Genomic DNA, 21,381 nt, shown 5'->3' with positions numbered 1-21,381 from the left:
TGTGTTTTACAATAAAAAAAAAAAAAAAGTTCGTCAGTCAGCGTCAGTTGTGTTCCACCACAATGTTGGTTAAATTTGCGTTAATTGTTGCAATCGCACCATACCAAAATCTTGGAGGGGCAGAGCAATAAACCCTCCTTTCATTAAGGTTTTAATATTCAGTTCCTGTTGATTGAACTTCATGGTTCCCTTGGAGGATGAAGTTTGTGGTGCTGTTGAACTGTATTACATTTGACAGAGAGTTGTTTCTGTTATTCAGCCTAACCTTCATTGATAAACATGGGGTGGACAAAACAATAGAAACACCTGTTGGTATAACACAACACAGTTTAACAGCACTATAAAATACATCCAACTTGAACCAACACCTTTGAAACTTCAATAAACACTGAACAGTCATGGAGGGAGGATATACAGCAGGACTGTTGTGTTGGACTGCATCAGTTTGAGTGTACAGTGAGCGTGCTCTGTGCGTCCACCAGCCTGAGGAAGCCTGAAACTATTTTTGGAATATGTACCCTGTGAACAACCTATATTGGATTTAACTGAGTGCCATCTTGGTATCTAGTTGTCTTAATATATCCATCCTGCTGCACTGACTGACGTAATACTACAGTATATGCTGAACAGCACATCCACTGCAGTTTCTTTTCTAACATAACTTCATTATGCAGCTTATATTCAAGATTCTTAGAGCTATTTAACTTCCTCCACCAGGCCTAACTGGCATGACCCTCCTCTGGCAACAAAAAGACAAAACAATACTTTCTATAATTCAGAGTGGAGGGCACCATCTAGCTGGAGAAACACAATGATCTCTGCAGATTCAATTCTGGTAGACTGGAACATTTTTGATACGGAGTGCAATGACGGCGAGGTTATGAAGTCGCGTTAAAAAGTAATACAAAACATATGCCGTTTAAAATGATGGATTATGTTCATCAATGCGGCAGCGTGTTTCAGAAATGTGAGCTGGTTTTAATGGATTTTGAAAACAATGGGAGCCTGTGACTTCTGGGACACGGAGTAAACCTGCACCACAACAGACTGTGGCAGCATCTGTAACAGATTCACGTCGCCTTTGTTGTGCTGTTGGCATTAACAGTTAAACTCTGGAGTTTTAGAAATACTGACACAGAGTTCCTTCTTTATATCTCTCACAGTCACTGCACTGCATGACAAAAAGACTCTCATACTTTTTATGTGTCAACAAAAACAATCGTTTAATGTGTTAATGTGTTTAACGTTAAATTACTGCAAAATAAAAACACTAAAACATCTCCTTATTTATTAGCTTAGAATTTCCCTGTGCTATACTGTAGAGTAGTTAAGGAGTAATTAAGAGAGCTCTTTGCAATCCACCATTTGATTAATATAAATGGTGCCCAGTCTTAAATCAACTAAGAGGCACTCGCTGAAACACTTCTATTCAGCCGTGTTTTGGTGAAGTGATTTTTCAATTGTCTCAGTTCCAAGAAAATCTACTGAAACTTTTTCTCGGGCCTTTGTTTCACAGAACATTCAAGTGATTTAAAGTAGCATTAGTAAAGACTTTGCTAACTTAGCTAAATCACAAAGTGGGGGTACAACAGACAAGAGCGTGCTATCCCCCCTGAGCCTCGCTGGATTTAGGAGATTTCCTTTCAAATAAATTCTGATGGTCTCGTAGGTAATGTTTCTCCACCAGCAGGAAGTGACAAATTAAATCATAAAAGCAAAAAATCTATCTTTTAAACAGCAGTTAATGAATCCAGCTGTCTCTGGATGGAAAACTAACATTACATCTTTTTTCCTCACTTGTCCTTTTAATGTTCTTTGTTCCACCGGCTGAACTGGTTCACAAGTTAGGCTGCAAATTGAGGCTTTACATGCAGATCAAGCACATGTGTGTACACACCTCTGAGGGCAAACATCTGCTCCAATCTGTAACTGTGTATTTGTGGTATATTTAGGTGCACAGACTCACCTTCCCGTGAATCTTTGGTCCCAGGGGGAGTCGGCGTGTTGCCATGGAGACCAGAATACAAAACATTGCTGAGGAGAAGGCAACAGCAGCAAACACGAGACCCCAGGAGAGGCTGCAGAAGTAACAGGAGCTTTCAGCAGATGTGCACACCAAGACGTGCACTGAGGCGAGCAGCAGGCACAAGAGGTAGAAAGGCAGGGAGAGCAGGGCTGAGAGGACCGGAAGGTCCACTACTGCGTCACCGCTGAGGGCTTCAGGCATAGCCAGCAGTAAGACCAACAGGAGCTGGAGGGCCGAGAGAGAGGGAGAGAAAGAAGAGGGAAAAATGACTTGGATCAATTTCTTGTTCAACTGATAAAACCACAGAAATCTACAGTACGTGAACAGTGGAGACTGAGTGCCTTTATTTTGGCTGTTAAATTAAAGGCACACTATATGCAGGACTGTTGATTAATATTCATAAACACGCTTGTTTACAAGAGGTGAAAATGCTCTTAATATTAAAATGGTCGATGTCAAACCTGAGAAAACACCTACAGGTTAACCATAATTAGTCAAGCCTTTCATTACACCATGTTATTCATGTGTGTTCAAAACATCATTTAGCTTTAGGTGTCTGCCCAGTAAAAAGTTTTTAGGACATTTCAGCTTTTTTGTCCAGTTTATAACATTTATTAGAAGAGTAATCAAATGTAATATATTACCTTATTTGATGACATAACAAATAAAAAATATATTACTTGTTACATTTTAACAGGGTAACTAGTAATGTCATTTAGAACATTTCCAAAGTACAGCAACACTGCTGCACTCAGGCTTTCTGTTATTTGGTTTTTGACAAGGAAAATCTGTTGAAGTTCGACATATTTAAATCTCTCCAGTCATAATGTCTGGCAAAAATATTTCTCTCTGCAAATATGTAGGCCTAAAACTGTGTCCTAAAAGCAAGCAATTGAGTGCCTCTCTGTCCACACTGACTCTGTTTAATATGCACTTCTATAATGTCATGTACACAAATCACTGTACCTGTCAACCTAAGCTAAACCACTTAGGTTATTAGCTGTGTGCTCCAGATCAAACTCAAAACATAACCACTTCAAAGATGGGTGAGTAGGCTACTTGCTGTCTTCCAACGTTTGTACTTTTCATTGTGATATTTACAGGAAGTTAGTTACTATATTGTGATACAATATATCCCTTTAGGGATGGTCATTAACAGAAAATTTCAGCTCCGGTTTGCGTGTTTGCGTGTTGGGTTCGGGTCACTGATTGAGGAATTTGTCAGGCGAGGCAGAGTGGATCTCACAACAGGCCCGGTTGGTGTGTGTTTTTAAAGATCCCTGACCCACGCATCATAACTGACATTCCCCTGCGCTTACCTGAAACACAAACACCATCCCTGCGATCATGGAGTACATGTCGTATTTGCCCAGCTGTTTGCTGAGAGCTGAGCTCATGGCAGTCAGGGCCTCCAGATACTGCTTCAGCACCTTCTTGCCCATGTTGGAAAGCACCTCAGAGGTGTTGCCCTCCATGAAGAGCTTCATCCAGCTCCCGTGAGCCTTTTCCGCCACACGGAACTGCTCAAAGCCTGCCTCTGGAATCAAAGAGAAGTGGGGAGGGGGACGTCAGCATCAACAACTTGCATGTGTAAATAGTGTCGCTTCAGACGTGAGCACTAATCAGGGATTACTTGACAGTGATGTTTACTGTCAGGTACTCAAAGATTTGGCTTTACTGTGATTTGCTGTAAAACTTCTTGTTGGATCTGCAGCAGCTACTGCATTTTTATAGATGTGTCAAAATGAGGATGTTTGCGGCATCTCATTAATAACCTCTGTGGGTTTCCTGATGCGGCGGCACATTACTTTTGCACTGCTTATTTATCACCAAATGCCATCTGATGCATCAGGACAATTACACTTATTTATGAAACCAAACAATCTGTGCTTTCCAATTATGTAACTTGGACTCCTGTTTGCAGAGTGCCTCCAGATTGACTGCAATATTTTCAGTATTATAGGAGAGCACTGTTGTCAATGGTGGCATATATTAATTTGTTGCCATATTGTGACATACAGCAGCGTTATGACCGTGGTTGGATGCTGAGCTATGAATGGAGCTGGAACCATGGGCAGAAATGCAAATTTTTCACTGTTAGCTTATTCAAATACAAACTGAAGCATGAAAAAAGTGAAGACAAGTTAAAGCAGTCTGGAGTGTTTTGTCTCACTTCAGAAGAAGTCTCCTCAGACTGCTGCCTTTCATCATAAAGATGCATTTTCTTACCATTTGTTTCCTTATGAATGAGAGCTCACTAATCCCATTTATGACTTCATCAATCATTTTGATGCATGTTGGGTGTTTTCAATGGGAAATCTATTAACTTTCAGTATTTTCTTGTTCTGTTTCCTGTGTCGATAATGTCCCTTAAATGGAAGAGATGATAATATCCCTGTGGTAAAAACCATTTAGTCCTGAAAAAGCAATGTATAATTTGTCAGAATCTTAACGACGACAAGCTATGACTCACTCACATGTTTACTCAAAGCAGACTAAATGATGCCTGCCTTCATTTTACTTCAGTGCTTTAGGAACATGTTCAAGGACAAAGCAATGTGGAGGTTTGATTTGCGGTATACATCAGTGAAGCACGCGCACACACGCACCCACATACACACACACTCCTAAAAACAATATTTTCCAGTATAACACCTATCTCAGCAGCATAGGCATGGGGGTGATAAATAGTGACTGTGTCTTTGGCAGACAGAGGGGTTGGTAGAAATATTAGAACCTTAAGCCACAGGCATGAATCATACAATATCGATGGCCCTGACCATGTTTCATCTGTCTAAAAGTACAGAGATTGGTTAATGGCCCTCCAAGATGCCTGAGGTTAGAAGCACAAGAAAAAAAAACACAATATGAAGATTGAAACAAGGCAGACAGTGATGGATTTATGGGATGCAGTTTTATAAGGAAAGGCTGCATTTACTTGTACCCTACTATGCAATGTTTTTAACTGAGCTTTGGAGAACAGACACTATGCAGATACATGGGACTTATTGAATCCAACATCATCTGCAATGGGACCAAAATTAATCAAAATGTTAAGGAGTGACTATCTGTGAAGACTTTAAAAGGTTTGTTTGAATTTTTAAAGTTGGCTCGCATGAGGCACTTATTCAGTCAGTGTATGGTTGTATAGGGCTGGGTTAAAATAATCGAATCATCGATTCAAATTGATATCGATATGATAAAATCCAAGATCGATCCTTCAATATACGCTTTTTCCAACAGATGTGTGAAGCTTTAACCCTACTAATCTTGCCGGTAGTAAACAAGCCGCGGCACTGATTATTAACGACAGTAGTACTAGCTTACTGTTTTTATTTATTTTTTTTAGTTTTTATTATCATGCCGCAGCAGCCGCTACTCCTGCTGTCTGTGTGTCCGGGCTGCTGCGCCACATTTATGAGCGCACACAGACACACACGGAGTAGAGATGCCGTGGTGGAGACATCGAAGTGAAGATAACTTGAGCTGACGACAGCTACGCTTGTTACTGTGAGTGCAATAAAAGGAGGAAGGAGGAAGAAGCCAATATTTTATCACTACAGCTGTTTAGCAACATGTAAACATGTAGAAAAGGGAAATTTCATTCTGCTCCGTACGCAGTCTCTCATCCACTGCCTCAGCAGCAGGGGGAGGAGCAGAGAGGACAAGAGGACTGATACTGACTGATGTCTGTGTTCTTTTTCCTCCTAAACCTCACTCAGTACTGTGACATCAGGACTATGATTTACTATATTGATATTTTGGATTTGTTTCTAGTGAGATATTGAGTTTATGCTGTGACTTTGCTGTTTTGTTGCTCTAAAAACATTTAGATATAAAATATTCAGTTTTATTCCTGTTCTGAATTAATTCTTTTTTTTAAAACAACTCCTTGTTAAATGTACGCTATTAGTTCTCTGAGAATCACATTCACACACTAACAAAAACTGTTATTGTAACTGAAATATCCCCAATTGAATCGAATCGAAATCAAATCGATTCAGGAAATCAGTGGTGATAACCAGCCCCATTTGTATGAGTTAGTTTGGACTACCTCAAGAGACACAAGCTGGAGGTTTTGCCATGGCCCTCACAGTCCCCCGACCGAAACATCATTAAAAATCTTTGGACAGACTTCAAAGTGCATGCAAGACGGCCCAAAAATCACAACGAGAAGCCTTTTGCAGGAAGAAGGTGAAAAACCTCCAACCAAAGAACAGAAAGACTCTTAGCTGGTTACAAAAAGTGTTTAGAAGCTGTGATACTTGCTAAGGGGGGTGCTTCTAAGAACTTGGTGCCTAAACTTTTGCTTCGGGCCCTTTTCCTTTTTTGTTATCTGAAACTGTAAAAGATTAAAATAAAAAGTAATGTTGCTTAAATTATTAAAGAAAATGTGTCATCTTTAACGGTTTGCCTTTTGGAAATCAGGTCATCTTTTACTTACTTAGCTATTCAGAGTAAACAAAATTTTGACCAGAATGCCCAGACCTTTGCATGCAACTGTATAGATGGAAAACTTGAAAACATAACGCCTCTGGCTACGGCTATCACCGGCACAGAGGCATAAAAATACAGTGGGTCAGTTTTATCGGGTTAAGAAAGAGGAATCTAGGAGTCAGAAAATCCAAAAAGTTACCAACTGGGAGAATGAATTTAACAATATTACTAGCTGTCTTTTAGTTCGGAGAGAGATCTCTTGGATATTCAGCTACGCCTATACAGTAAAATCCAATCTAAGTAGTAATGAGTTACATCAAGTTGTTGGTGAAGATGTGGGGCACCCATGTATTCTTTTTCCTGCTCAGTTTTGCAGGAGTAAAATTGTAGATACCAAACAGTATTTCACTGCACACTCCTCTTTGGGCCAGAGCAGTTATTAATGGGTGGAACACCTCAGCTGCTCTCTCAACTAACTGATAGGTACCTCTCTCTTTCTCAGAGTAGCAGCAATTAAGCAGATAACAACAAAACTATCTGAAACCAACAGCAGGACAATTAAGCAAATGTAAATGCACGGTCAACAAATTTAGTTAATTTGCTTGGTAATTTATTTATTTTTTAAAGTTAAATTAGATATTTTACTTTGAGGTGTGAGAGTAGAGGGTGGAAAAAAGTTATTGCAATCTTGATTTCATTGTGATTACTGTAATTAAAACCATCAAACAACATACAAAAGAAACACGGCAGACAGACGGAGACTGTGGAGGCAGAGCAAAACTTGTGTTAAACTTAAAAACTTAAAAAAAAAAGCCAGTTTCATGCTGTGCGGGTTATTCTTACTTTAAGACAAAGATAACTGATTGCAAAAGCTTAACAGAGATTGCACAATAATGACAAATCTTAAAATACCCAATTGCGTCACACTCAAGCCGAGAGTGTCTGGGCATTATGAATCATTCTGAAAAGACGAAATTTCAATTGAAGTACTTTTTGTCTCCCTGATGAAACATAATTGAATGCTGCTTTTCTTTTCAGACGGACGGCAACTTTTCTTTAAAGCAACATCTTTCACACCCAGTCAGCTTTGACCCCAACAGGTGTCCAACAGGCACGCTACTTAAAATATCATCCCAGGTGAATTTCCCAGCAGTGACACGTTGACGACTATTACATTCTACTGCATAACAGCTTCATGATTACCCAAGTGGACAGATTCAAAAAAATCAACACATCCAAATGTAGGTCTGCTGAAATAATTTCCATTTCATCCCATCACTATGGAAACCAGGGACCAAAATAGAGTGGGAAATGTGCTGCCAGAGCGGTAAGTTTTTTAATGTGAAAGGAAGTAGTTCGTTTCAAATCAAGTTCTGAAAATTCATTATTTGCTGCTTACTCAATCGCAAGCTCGTGGCAGTTCTAAACACGTGTGGGTTTTCTTTTAGACAGCAAACTGTACATTTGTCTTACAATCAACATGAGACACACAAGACAACATGTACTGGAAACAAGGACAGCACAGAACTGACTGTAGGCCTAAAGAAGACACAACCCAAGGAAAAACTTTTGAGAGAGCAGGTAGTTTTTATAATGTTTGATACTAAAATCTGATTTGTTAAAGAGTAACTAAACCCCCCAAACCACTTTTTTTCCTCTTTTTTTCCCCCTGAAAACCAAAGTAAATTGGTATTTAGTAGTGTTGTTGAGGGATATCAGGTCTTGACAATTTAGTGCAAAGTATTTGAATTCTACATAATGTGTTATAAATATGCATAGCGACTGCCCTTTACTGGTTGAAGCGGGCTATAAAGTGCTGTAGTGATGACATTTATTTGCAGGCCAACACCACATCGCCCCGTTTCTGTAGTCAAAAGGCCAATGGGATTTGTCCCTTGGATTTTGAATTATTGCAGAAAATAAGCTCTGCTGCAAAGAAAAGTTTATGATACTTACATGCATTGTTCAGCAAGATAATCTTTACAACTGAACACCACTTTTCTAGTATTTTAAACTTTAATGCAATCAGCAGAATTAAAATGTCGCTTAAATGTCGTGATGACGTTCTGTAGTGTCGTTTAGCCACACATTATGTATCTGTTCATCATGTAAAAAGTATTCTATGTTCACTACACTAGTGCAGTGCCCAATCAAACGTGCCTGTTCGCAGTGGGCTGCTTGCTTAGCTTCTAGTATCGCAGCGTTTTCAAGAACCACTTATCCAAACAACTTCCCCCTCGACCAGTGTTGGGGTCATTACTTAATTACTCGCTGTTGAAAATAATTCATTACTACTTGTTACGTTACTTTAATATTAGCCTGCAACATCATCTCAGACATACAGTAAGGTAAGTTAACAATATCACGTTAAACTATACGCCCACATATCAGCACAAAACAAGAATCTGTAGAATGATGATGGCATTATGACTGCCTCAAAATACAACTATATCAATATATAAGAGAGGTTGACCTTCCTAACACTGCGGAGAACAAATATCAATTACCTAAAAATAATATATGAATAGGCCTAAAAAATGCACTGGATGGTGTAGCTGTTGTCGGCACATTTGAATTTATTTTTTAACTGCTTATTATGCAGATGATTAAAGAACTTATGTGACACAAGTAATGACGTAATTGTTTGATTAGTAACTGTAATGTGATCACTGCATTTAAAACAGTAATGCATAAATGCATAACCGTCAAGTACATTTCTTTATTTTTCACTGTGTTCTATCTCTCCCTCCATATATGCCAGCCAGCTGCAATTATGTTTGAATAGAATAATAGAGTGAATAGAGTTTTAATCTGATATGTTTTAATAAAGCTGGGCAAGTTGGGCAAGAAACACTATGTTGTGGCAGTGTGATTTAAAATGTAGGGTCATGAATCCAAGAGTTTCCATAACAATGTCCCACTAATACTTTTAAATTGTGGCATATTTTTGAGATAACACAATTGAAATGGGCAGCCTATGGCATTCAATAGTCACCCCAAGCATCAATGCACACTTCAATTTCATTTTAACTGCTTTGAAAGCAGTGTATTGTAGTATGAGTGTAGAAAGCAATCTCTTTTTTGAACAAATTAACCAACGAGCCAACCCTGCTGTCGGCTATCACTCACCCAGTGTGGGAGCTCTACTAATCCAAGTCCAACTCCAATTAACATTTGGATTAAAGGATACTGTGCAGTTGTGTTTGTGTTTTACATTGTGAATGGTCATGGAGAACCCTGACTGTAGCGGCGACAGAGATTGAGCTGTACCCAGCATGCCGTTCGGCAACAGTTAATAGGAGTCCACTCTCAATACACTATTCAATGCCTACTTCTGGCTGTAGTACTGTAGCATTACCAGTGAATACATACAGTAGATCGCAAGTGCTCACACTAGACACTGCACTTACATCCGGCAAGTGTGAAGTCGATAGCATGAACAGTTGTCGAGAAAACTGAAGGACATACATACATACACTAAGACAGACAGACAGACAGTCTCCTAGACAATAGATTCAGTAATAAATGCATTTTTATGGAAAGCAGCAGAGAATATGATATTTTAAATGAAATGCCACATTATTTGCCAAACAAGCCAGTTATCAAAGCGCCTTCTCCCTGCCTCCTTCCCTCTGTCTCATTTAAAACTTTAACATAAATAACTTCGGACCGATCAAACATTAGCAATGGTAATTGCTGCCATTGGTGTATCAAATGTGAAAATGAAGGACAGCACCAGAGAGACAGACGGAGAGGGAGACAGATGAGAGGCGTGGGGGAGAGCCTGCAAGATGGATAACTCTGACAAACAGCGTGACCCCGAGATAAAAGTAGGGAGCAGAACTCAGTGAGGATATGTGCATCCATTTGCACAAAGAGTGGGCAGCATTAATGTTCAAGAACAGACCTCAGACTGTTTGTGAGTCTCCCATGTGGAACTTTCCCAGCTGTAAGGTCACTTATTTCCGGACTTATAGAAATCAGTAAACAGATTCTCAACTCAGGGTTCAACACTTACACCATGACGTGACAGGAACAGGTCTGCCTGTTTCTCACTCTGATACTTGGTTTGTGGTGCAGCTAGGCTCAGTCTTTCTCCTTTGTAAACCTGCACGGTCAGTATTTATGGCAGCTTTTAGTGACCTACTTCCTGTGAATGTGTACTTGATTCTAATGCGACAACAAAAAAATTATAAAACATACTGTGGGCTAAAACATTTGGAGGATTATCTAATTGCAAGATGACTTCTTTCAGTTTTATTGACTACCATTAGAGACTTTTAACCAAAATATATTTGTGTGTTTGAATGGATTTATTTTCATCTAAGACAAGCTGAAATTTCCAAAATGTGTCATTTTCATAAAGGATTCCAGTGATGATGAGCTTCGGTGCGATGAATTGTTTGAACTTGTAAGATGATTCCACCCTCGTCTTAATCAGACTGCTTCAGGTTAAACACTGCTTTGATGTAGCTGACAACACGGTGTGAATAATGAGGAGATGGACTTACAACAAACCATTTCTGAGTCGACTTAAGTCTCTGCCATCTGTGTTTCTTCAGAGAAAAACCTACATGCACAAAACCGTGAGTGGAATACAAATAAAACAACAATTATTTAAATAAGACAGTGATCCTCTTAGTCTGAGCTAACATGTCTTGTCTCAACAACTTATGGAGAGCATCCCGATTCTAGTAGCTGTAAAAGAGGCCTGTCAGAACATGTACACATCTACATTTTATTTCTTTGAAGTAGCATTAACCTTTCTCTGTGGGGCAGCACAACATTGACAGTCATTTTAACTGAACAGCTGCCTGTAAAGTACAGTGTACACACCCAGTAACTTAAAATCATCTCTCCTTTTAGCTCTGTTTTTGGTCTCCACCACCTCTAGAGAGAAGTATCTGACTCTTTAGCTGCTAAATGCTCCACTATGTTCACCAGCTAGTCGCCAAATCTCTCTGTGTACTGTTTGGTGGTGAACGCATCGTGTACAGTGGGTTTATCAAAGCTTAATCATTGACAACAGCTGAAGTTGATGAGCGATGCGAGAGTGAACAAAAACAGGAAAGACCATTTCATAATTTCTGCATCCACATGGGTCCGCATGTCATCAATGTCATCATCCACCCATGTCCATGCGGGCCTGGGCAGACCCAGACTGTATGCATAGCAAGCGCGCCATGCATGCTGCAGTTTTCTTGTTGTTCGGCCAAAAACAACAAACACAGGAACTCCTCTTGCTACGCTGTTGATGAAATTTGCCCTGGGGTGATTAAGGACGGCTCAACAGCGCGATCTGCGGTATTACCACAATTTTTTGTCGTTTTTGCAAATCAATTCATTTTAATGCTTTGTAAATAAGCTTTATTGTTTGGCTACTGTTAGGTATATTGTTGCTTTTTAGAAGACAAAGATGACACAGTTTTAAGACAAATTAAATACTTGGTCATTGTTAAGTGCAGAAAACGCAGCAGCATTTTTTCAGCCAAGGCGCTTTGGTTACATGTGGTTGCTATGATACAGCAAATCCGTGGATGTAAGAATGTTGGTACAAGGTAGATAACGTGTTCTGGACAAAGGGAAAGCTGAAGCACTTAGGGGGAGAGCACGAAATTGCTGCTTTGTGTAGGCTCAGTATTAATTTCTCCTAAATTGTTGTTATTGTTCAGCAATGTGATGGTCGGTCTTTGTGGTATTTGTTCTAGCCCTCCTGCTCTGTAATAGGACGGCTGGGTAAAACGTGACAGTGACAAGTGGCTGCAGCATTTAAGTTCAATTTTTTTTAATCTCTTAGCAAACAGAAAAGAAAGAGCAAACGTGCAGTGTTCAGTGCAAAATCAGTGTTCACTGAACGCAAAAATGTGTAAAGTATGTCAGTCAGGTGATAATTCTTTGTGGGTTTGTCACTGCGGCTGACCCCACATTAATCTGACCTATTGTTAACAGGAAAAAATATTGATTAGTGCAGCTTTAAGTGTGATGAGTGGCAGGTCACAGAGCTCATGTTGCTCTGTAATTGTGCATATTTCTGAGTAACGACCGTCTGTCACATAAAGCAGCTTATTAGGTGGAAATGGGAAGCAAACTGTGTGAGGAAGAAACCTTTGGATTATGATACTGTACGTGCTGGACATTTTGTGTTATTTTTTTGGCGGATCAAAAAGATGGCCCCATTAACTTCAATATTTTGGGAGAAGGCTGAGATGGAGTAATGGGAACTGACCCGCTGTGTGTTTGGTGGTTCTTCCAACTCCAATAGCGTCAGGAAAAAATGATTGAATGAATGCATTTTCATTTTGGAAAGAGCTATTCCTTACACTGGGCTGTTTTCTTAGTCACACTGCTGCGTACATGGAAAAATGTAGCCACTGATACTATCAGCAGCCTGTGAACAATACAGCATAATGATGAGACTCCCTGTCAGACGAGGTCCTGGCTTTCCGGGCGTTAACGAGTCCAGAGGTTGGATGCAGTGAATTTGTAACCCACCTTTCTCGTAGTCTGCCATGCTGTCTTTGAGCAGGCAGCTGAGCTGGTGGCCATTGAGATGCAGGAATCGCAGCTGGTCTCGCAATGAAGTTTCCTCCAAAACGCCTGGGATGATGCGTCCCACGCTGTTTTGAGATATGGGCAGGCCAAGTCCCAGGGCCAGGGTTGGAGTCAGGTCAACCTGCTCCACCACTCCAGGCTTCTCCATTCCCCCTGACACCACAGGGCAAAAACACACAAACAGAACAGTGAACTACTGAACCTGCAATACAAGATGGTGAAATAATGACACACAAATTAAGTGCATTTCATATTTTGGTGGTGCCTTTGTTTTGTTATGTCGTTTTCTAACCTTCACTTGTCAATCAGCCTGTATAATTCAAAGAATCTGCTCAACCTGAACTATCAGATTCTTCTTCTATTTATTCCAGAAATACTTGAAATTTAGAATGCACCCTCTCATGCCAGTGGATTTTTCCCTCATGAACCTGCAGTGTCAGACACAGAAAATGGAAAGGCTTTCAATAACACACCAAGTGCTGAATCACAATTGTGTTACATCAATCAGTGATAGCTGGTAGCAAAATTGATATTTTTTAATAAGAACAAAAGTCACATTTTATTACTTCAAACTCTAAAGCAATCCACACAAAACTATTTGCATGATGGACAAATGGAAATGGCTCAATTTTCATACTGTCCGCCGTGGAGGATTCCACCATTTGCACAATAAAAGCTTGTCTAAAAGAATATCACAACACTCAACTAGATAAATTATAAACTAGTTCTCCTGAAGTCATACACCTGACACAAAAACTAACAATGAAAAGTCCCACACTTTTTGTGTCATCTGGAAGTCAGCGATTACGTATAATATATTTTACTGGGACGTATCGCTCTAATCACAGCAGCTACAGCATCTAATTTGCTGCTGTGTGCTCTTTCCCCTCAGGACAGTCAAACTGCGGTCACGGGGAAAAATGGCGAGAGTGCGGTAGAACATCTACAGCTTCTCACCACAGCTGACTCTCATTTTATTGATTAAAGCAAAGGGAATTAGTGACATATTGTTCTTTGATTAGAATCAAGGCGATACTTAATTTGAATTCTAACACAGAAAACCTGAATCTGAACACAAAGGCACCACAAACAAACCCCTCATAATTACTCCTGTATCAATGCCTGTGGGTACGACCATGGGGAGGGTTGTCACGACAACATGCAAAACAACCCAAACAAACACAAAAATTGAATGAAAGACTGAAATCATTATAATTTTTTCGAAGCTCGTCTCCTGTCAAAAGCGAACAGACATTTTTATGTTGACACTTGGCTTCCTGTAGAGAGCTTTCAAGAATACAAACAGCGAGTGGGAGTCGTTTCCCAAATTGTCTGTGTCTGAGTGAAGTTTTTGGGTTGCAGTGATGAACTATACAGACGTATAATATATCTAAAAATGAACAATGCAGCTTGCATGTGTGGGGAAGTGAGACAGCTGCAGACTAAAGACCGGGACAAACCCCTGAGCTATGAGCTAATTTGGTAATTGGACACAATGAAATAAGCTGGAGAATTATCCATTTCACATTAAAAGGAGACGGATTTGCAACAAGACAAGGACTTTGCTGTATTAAGCCCAAAGCTATTCAGGATAATGCCATAAATCTACCAAGTATATGAGGCTTGTTTAAATCTGTTACTTAGCAATGAATGTCTAAAAATGTTTAAGTTATGCTTTTAGTTGCAGTAATTACACTAATGAGCAGAGTTGACGGAGCCTTCTTTTTAAATATTTTCAATCCCCCTGGAGATGTTTTATCAAACACTAATCCCATTTTAACTGTGTGTAATATCCAGCATTATTATTTTATGATTTGTTCTCTGAAACACAAGCCAAGAAGAAGAAATCTGCTTGCCAGACCGTTGACCACATGCCTGCCTTTACTGTTACATCCAACCAAACCTCTTTAGAACGATATCCACTCTGCTTGTTCTCGCGCTGAACAGAGCGACTCACATTCTGGCAGAACAGATGTGTCATAACTCAGTAAAAGGTTACACACACAGAATGCTGATTCATAGATGAGAAAACTGTCGCTGACGACGAAGCCATATGCATGTAGCTTGCTAATATTATCTCTAAAATACCACCACAGCCACTTCTGAAGTCTCAATATGACTGTACAGAGCCACGCATTTGCTCAGCTTAGAGATGACTTTGTGCCAAAGCTGGCACCCTAACAAGGTTTTCTCAACAGATTATTGCACATTTAGTCTTTGTTATAATGTGATTTAAACTGAGGCTGCCACATGTATGAAGTGTGTTTATCTGTGCTACACCCACAGACTGTTTAAAGAAGAGGAGGTAGCCTCTGGGTCTGAAGAGTGAAGCAATGCCAAAGTGCCTTAAACCTAAGTTCTTTCTAATGACCAGCGGGGGGCGACTCCACTGGTTGTAAAAATAAGTCAGTGAGAAAATGGCGCTGCTTCACACTGGATCTATTTCCTCAGTAAACATTTCCCTCCTGAGTTTATGGTCTCAATGGTCTCTTTCAAGTCTTCTTCAATAAAGCATGGCATTCATTTAGTAAATTATGGCCCCACTGAGATTAAATTAGACCATAAAGCAGGGTAGGCTTTCTTGTAATTGACAATCTCTAAAATGGAGACCTGTCAGTCCGGATACAGGCATAACAAAGTGTGTCATCCACAGCTTCACGCTCTCGTCCACATATGGTCACTTCTGGCTTCAGAAAGCCCAGATGGCGACGGCCAAAATGCCGAACTCGAGGCTTAAAAACAGTAGTCCACAAACCAAAAGGTGAAGTTAGGATTGCTTTGACCACACATCAGACCGGAAATTGATAACACAAGGTGAGGAGTTGCTGTGTAGCTGGTTACACCAACAATCAATCCAAAGATGCTGATCTCCAATTTTCTTTCTATCATGTCGATAAGATAAGATAGCAGCTCGGGCCTTGACTCCTAGCTACAGAGCAGACCTGCAAAGCATTATCATCAACTCTGTTTCCCTTTTCAGTGGAAAGAAACGCGCTGTAGGAGAGAAACAGGAAAATGCCAAAAAAGCAATTACATAGGGGTTAACCAAGGCTTTCACACGGAGATTTGAGGCACATTATATACGTGAATATTCACTGTCATTGTGGTTAAACCGCTAAATGATGCTGCTGACAGTTACCACTGATGGACAACTAACGTTAGCTAGAGTGGGAGGCTGCTACCTTAATATTACAGTCATACAGTACAGCAGCATGACTGTCCTCTCCAACTGAATCTGAGCCTCGATCAAACAGTTGGCTATTACCGGTTGCTTATTTATAGACAACACTTAGCCTAATGGTACCTGGTGATTCAATCAAATATAGATGTCCACATTAACAATATCCGCCCACTGTGCTGTGTCATGCATCCACTTGGACTGGGGGAGGCTGAAGGGATATGACAGCAATCAGATATCGTGAACGCTCAGGTTCAGGCAAGGTCGCAAAACAGTTATTAGACATGTCTATTAGACAAACGTTAACATAAATAAATGCACACAGACGGGTCAAAATTCTTATCCAAAAACATGTCAAACTGCATTGACATCAATAGAATCATTGACTTTCTAACCCACAAACGACCTTGACGTTTACTGAAGTGCCCGTATGTGCCGTTGTGATGTATACTTGTAGTTCACCAATATCTCTCTCATGTCAGTAGGCTGAAATTTTGTCCATGGATGTATCAAAACATTCTTGCATCAGTTACTGATGTGGTTGCAACACTGTTGCTGTGGGTTTTGAGGCTGGGATGTTGTCATCTTGTCCATTCTATGTTATTGTTTTTCCTGGTTTTGACTGCAATACAGTGTCTTAAGAAAAAGGCAAAGATACACAGGTACTGAGGTAAACAATGACTGGATGTCTTCTCATAGCTACACTGTCTGATTAAAGTGGCAGCGCCTCTCAGGATCCTCCCAGCACTAAATGTTCTGCCAATCTGCAGTAAGACGGCCGTTTTCTCAATGATGCATTCAGATTAAAAAGTGAAGCTCAGGTACTGAGCCAGTAATGAAGTCTGATCCACTGCAGCATGTTCTAATGAAAAACAACAGGCAGTTCAGCTTTCTACTAATGACCCACCATCCTCACTATGTTAAAAATAACCAGTTATTCTGATGAGGCCACTGATTGCACTAACTGATGCATTAAATAGAATACATTTCCATATCAACATATGTACATCCAGGTAGTATTAATAGAAAGTCTGCCTCTTTGTGCATCACGGTTGCAAAGAACTCAAGGTACAATAAATTCAAGGCTATTTTCCTTTCTAAATATTAAATTAGGCAGTTCAAATTTTCCCTTCCCTTCTTTTCACAGACAGCTGGATACACCAGCGACAACAAAAGTGGACAAAAGAACACCTCGTGATGGACTAAAAGACTCTGAAAACTTATTTTCTCAGCCAGCGTCTTATTTTGAGCCCTGGGATCCTACATGAACACAATATTTCTTGCTAAAGTAAGAACTACTTAGGTTTTCTCACATTGGATATTTCTGTATTTCTTTTTTTTTCCCTCTGCGCTCTTCTCATTGGTGTAGAGTGGGCAGCACTCAGTTTGAAACGAGAATTACTGTTGCAAGTTGCAGTTACAGTTTATGTTTATGTCTGTCCAGACTCGTATGTAGTCATGACATTTGACGATGCATCATCAGTGAAAAATCTTGGTGTAATATTTGATGACAGGCTGAAATTTGATCGCCAGGTTAGTTCGGTCGTGAAAAACAGCTTTTTCCATTTGAGGATTTTATCAAAAGTCAAAGGGTACCTGCCACGTAGAGATCTCGAGACTGTAATCTATGCTTTTATTAACACATGACTGGATTACTGTAACTCACTGTATTTTGGCCTGGACCACTCACTCTTGCACCGCCTGCAGCTGGTACAAAATGCAGCTGCCCGTCTCCTCACTGGCAAACGTGACCACATATCCCCTGTCTTAGCTTTGCTGCACTGGCTCCCGGTTGCTTTTAGGATAGATTTTAAAATTTTATTGTTTGTTTTTAAAGCTCTTAATGGCCTAGCCCCCCAGTACTTGACTGAGCTCGTTCATATTCATGCCCCTGCCAGAACACTGAGATCCTCAAATCAGCTGCTACCGGTCACCCCCAAAATGAGGCTAAAAACCAAAGGTGACCAAACCTTTGTGGCGGCGGCCCCTAGGATCTGGAACAACCTGCCCTGGCACATCCGCTCTGCGGGATCAATTGAGGTTTTTAAATCCTCCTTAAAGACTCACCTCTTCTCCCTGGCTTTTAATCAAGCTTAAGTGGACATCTGGCAAAATCTTAATTAAATTTTAATTTGTTTTAAGTTATTTTATTCTATTCTATTTTATTTTATTCTATTTTATTGCACTGTGTTTATGTATTTTAGTGTTTATTTTATTTATTTTAGTTGCGGCATTATATGGGTTACTTTTAACATCCGTGCTGCTTTTAATCTGTACAGCACTTTGGTCAACCCCGGTTGTTTTAAATGTGCTCTATAAATAAAGTTTGAGTTGAGTTGAGATATTATGCTTTTGCCATATCCCGTCGGCAAAACAGCAAAACATCCTTCGGCAGCTGCCATCTTGGCTGCTTACTTTTCGACTCCTACGGCGCAGTGCTGTCCTCATGATGTACGCCCGCCCAGAGCCTACCTCTGTCAGATAGACTGATTTGATTGATCCGATGGCGATTCAGCGGGCTCTGCTCGTTGGGGCCAGATCCCCGTGCAGTGCAAATTAGAATTTGCTAGAGGCGGGGCATCTGGATTTCCAGGTTAGTCAATTCTTGAAATATGGCGAAAAACATGATTTCTGAGGTCGCACTGACCTTCGATCACCAAAATCTAATCAGTATCATCAGTAAATTCATATTTGAGGAAATTCCCTTGAAGCACTCTCGAGATATTGCATTCACAACAATGGGTCCTACACATACTGTAACACTCACACAGGGCTGAAACGGAAAAAGGTAAACAGATTCTCGTCCCAGTTTACCGGCCAGTCCCTTTTACTAGCCCGCTGTGGCTACGCATTTTGACTGGTTGCCAAGCAGTTAATTTTTATAGTTCTTTCGATGTATAAACCAGGTTTTGGGCGACCTACTTGTGCTAACATTAGTTAGGTGCTTCAATAGTGCATGCAAATATAAATATCTAATCTTCTGTCAGTGTGGTGATGCTACACATCGTTAGCTTGGTTAGATTCTCCACAATTCAACCATTCTGTTCATTTTACTGAAACCATGAGCACCAAATGATAATTCATTCAGATTAACTGGCCTGGTAAACAAGACAGATGGAAAAAAAAGTGGTGACTTCCTACTTCTGAAGTGGTCATTAAGTCAAATTATGTGTCCATTCCTCCATTACTCTGAAATGTATTCATATTCCTTTAGTCCATAAGGGTCCTCAGATGTAAGAATCAAAAGGGTTTTTCATAAAAATTGATCCAAGTTGAGAATATTATTTTCACAGGATAAAGTGGTGTGTCAGTACACTGGGTGTCGTAACTGTCTCTGATGCGCTGTCTGTCAGATCTAGATCAAATGAATGATACATGATTGATATATTAACTGAAGTCTAATTTTTGTTCAATTAATATTCATACTGGCTTAAATAAAAAATTTGAGGGAACTTACCATCTTTGCTGAGCAACAGTTTTAAGTATAAGGAATTAAAGGTCTGTCCCATATAGATGCCTGTCCCATACATGGGCCTGTTAACTTCAGTGATTTAAGCAAGTAACAGCCTGGGCTGTTAATTGAAGTTTTACAGTACGACCATACAACCTGAAAACACAAAAGGCATAACAAGTGGTGTCATGTGCTTCAATGCACCAATCAAGATTAAGCAACACCTGATTCAGAAACACATGACAGACTGCAGATTGTCAATACAAATGAGCAAATCACAACACACAGCCGCCCTTCTCAGCAGCTGTATTGTGCTTGAAATCTATGTCTGTTGCTTTGATTTTTATTGTGAAACACTTTGTGAAGCTGCATCAGCCTCTATAAACATCTATCTCCATGAAACATAGAAATCCACTTCATTAATAACTGAAGGAATTCATTCAACTGCCTTTGGATGTATTTCATTGAGGAGAACACAGAGTTTGGCATCTCCTTCCTCCCCCTTCTGTAAAATTTTAGAATTTGTAAGCATAAAATCCGACTGGTAGGCAAGTGATTCAAGCTGTTGGCACTGCAGGAGGCGCAGGGTGCTAGCAAAACCCCCAATTCTGTAGCAACAACTCAAGTGAACTGTAAATGATTAATTAACATGAATGGTCTATAAATAAAAACCTTTGCAAGACAAGATCTCAAAAATAGACTTGGCTGAGAAAGAAGCAATTATCACAATCACACTTTCACACTCAACCACATTCATCACTCCAAAATAAAAGTTCTGCTCAGGAGTTTCTACTCTTCAGAGACGCTGCTGCTCCTCGCGCTAAAACTAATGGAAAGTTATGTGTGAGCATGAAAGAAAACTGTTTCCCAAACACATCTAAGTTTAGTTTGACTGATCCATAATTTTCAGTCATGACTGAAACATATTCTGTGCAGCAGGATGGACCAGCAGACACTGCCTTAACTGGACAATCGAAAATCACATCATGTCTACACTGTCATTCATAGGCCTGCATGTTGACAGGGTGAAGCTGGCCCCCGCCAAACAGAATCTCTTCAATTTAATCTACAGCCCTCGGCTCCTTTATGCAACATTAGACGGTATACCTTTTCTCTTGAAGGCCGGGCTTATGAGCACCAGGGGCGTATTGACTTCTGGCTCGGAGGAGCCTCCGTGGCTGCCGGTCTCCGACATGCCGTGGTCTCCGCAAAGCACCAGCAGGTAGGGCAAGGATCCCTCTGCCTCCTGAGAAAACCAAACACCAAGGTTAATGGACTTCCACTGTATGTGATCCGGGAGAGCAAAACCTCAAAGCTCATAGATGTGAATAATTTAAACCTGGCACTAAATGAAAAACACAGCCAGTTTAGAAAACAGAGCATAAAATGACAGCTGCTCGGGTAATCGACTGCTTCACAAGATATATCTGATGTTATTATGTTGAAGATATTTAACAGCAGTAGACAAGGAAGGTGTTAAATTATTACTTTAGAAAAGGAAGTCATGACAAACACTTCCTGGCACACTTTCACTGCATCTCCAGAATGGAAAAAGTACGGTAACAGCAGAAAACAAACACAGGATGAATCGTTTGTCGAGGGCGAGCGACTTTGATCAAGCTTGGTTCCTCCCTAAGTGATTCCCTTTCAACGAGACTCACGAGAACCTTCCATTGACTAAGACTTCGACAAGGATGCCTTATGAGTCACTGCAGTGGGGGCTGATTTAAAAGAAAA

General features: G+C 40.2%; 1 protein-coding gene across 1 annotated transcript in view; it reads right to left on the bottom strand.

The window, feature by feature from the left end:
* The window catches only part of pigg (phosphatidylinositol glycan anchor biosynthesis class G), a 108,018-nt gene that overhangs the window by 65,788 nt on the left and 20,849 nt on the right, over window positions 1–21,381 (bottom strand). Inside the window, exons 5-8 of the mRNA XM_050042520.1 lie at window positions 20,752–20,890; window positions 12,956–13,168; window positions 3,346–3,563; window positions 1,967–2,251 (exon numbers count right to left, since the gene is read on the bottom strand). Of these exons, the coding sequence (XP_049898477.1) occupies window positions 1,967–2,251; window positions 3,346–3,563; window positions 12,956–13,168; window positions 20,752–20,890 (855 nt within the window). The remainder of the gene's footprint in view (window positions 1–1,966; window positions 2,252–3,345; window positions 3,564–12,955; window positions 13,169–20,751; window positions 20,891–21,381) is intronic.

This window comes from Epinephelus moara, chromosome 4, assembly GCF_006386435.1.
Source record: "Epinephelus moara isolate mb chromosome 4, YSFRI_EMoa_1.0, whole genome shotgun sequence".
Lineage (NCBI taxonomy): Eukaryota > Metazoa > Chordata > Actinopteri > Perciformes > Serranidae > Epinephelus > Epinephelus moara.
Note: the sequence above shows the minus strand (reverse complement) of the source record. Positions and strands in the feature narration are given on the sequence as shown.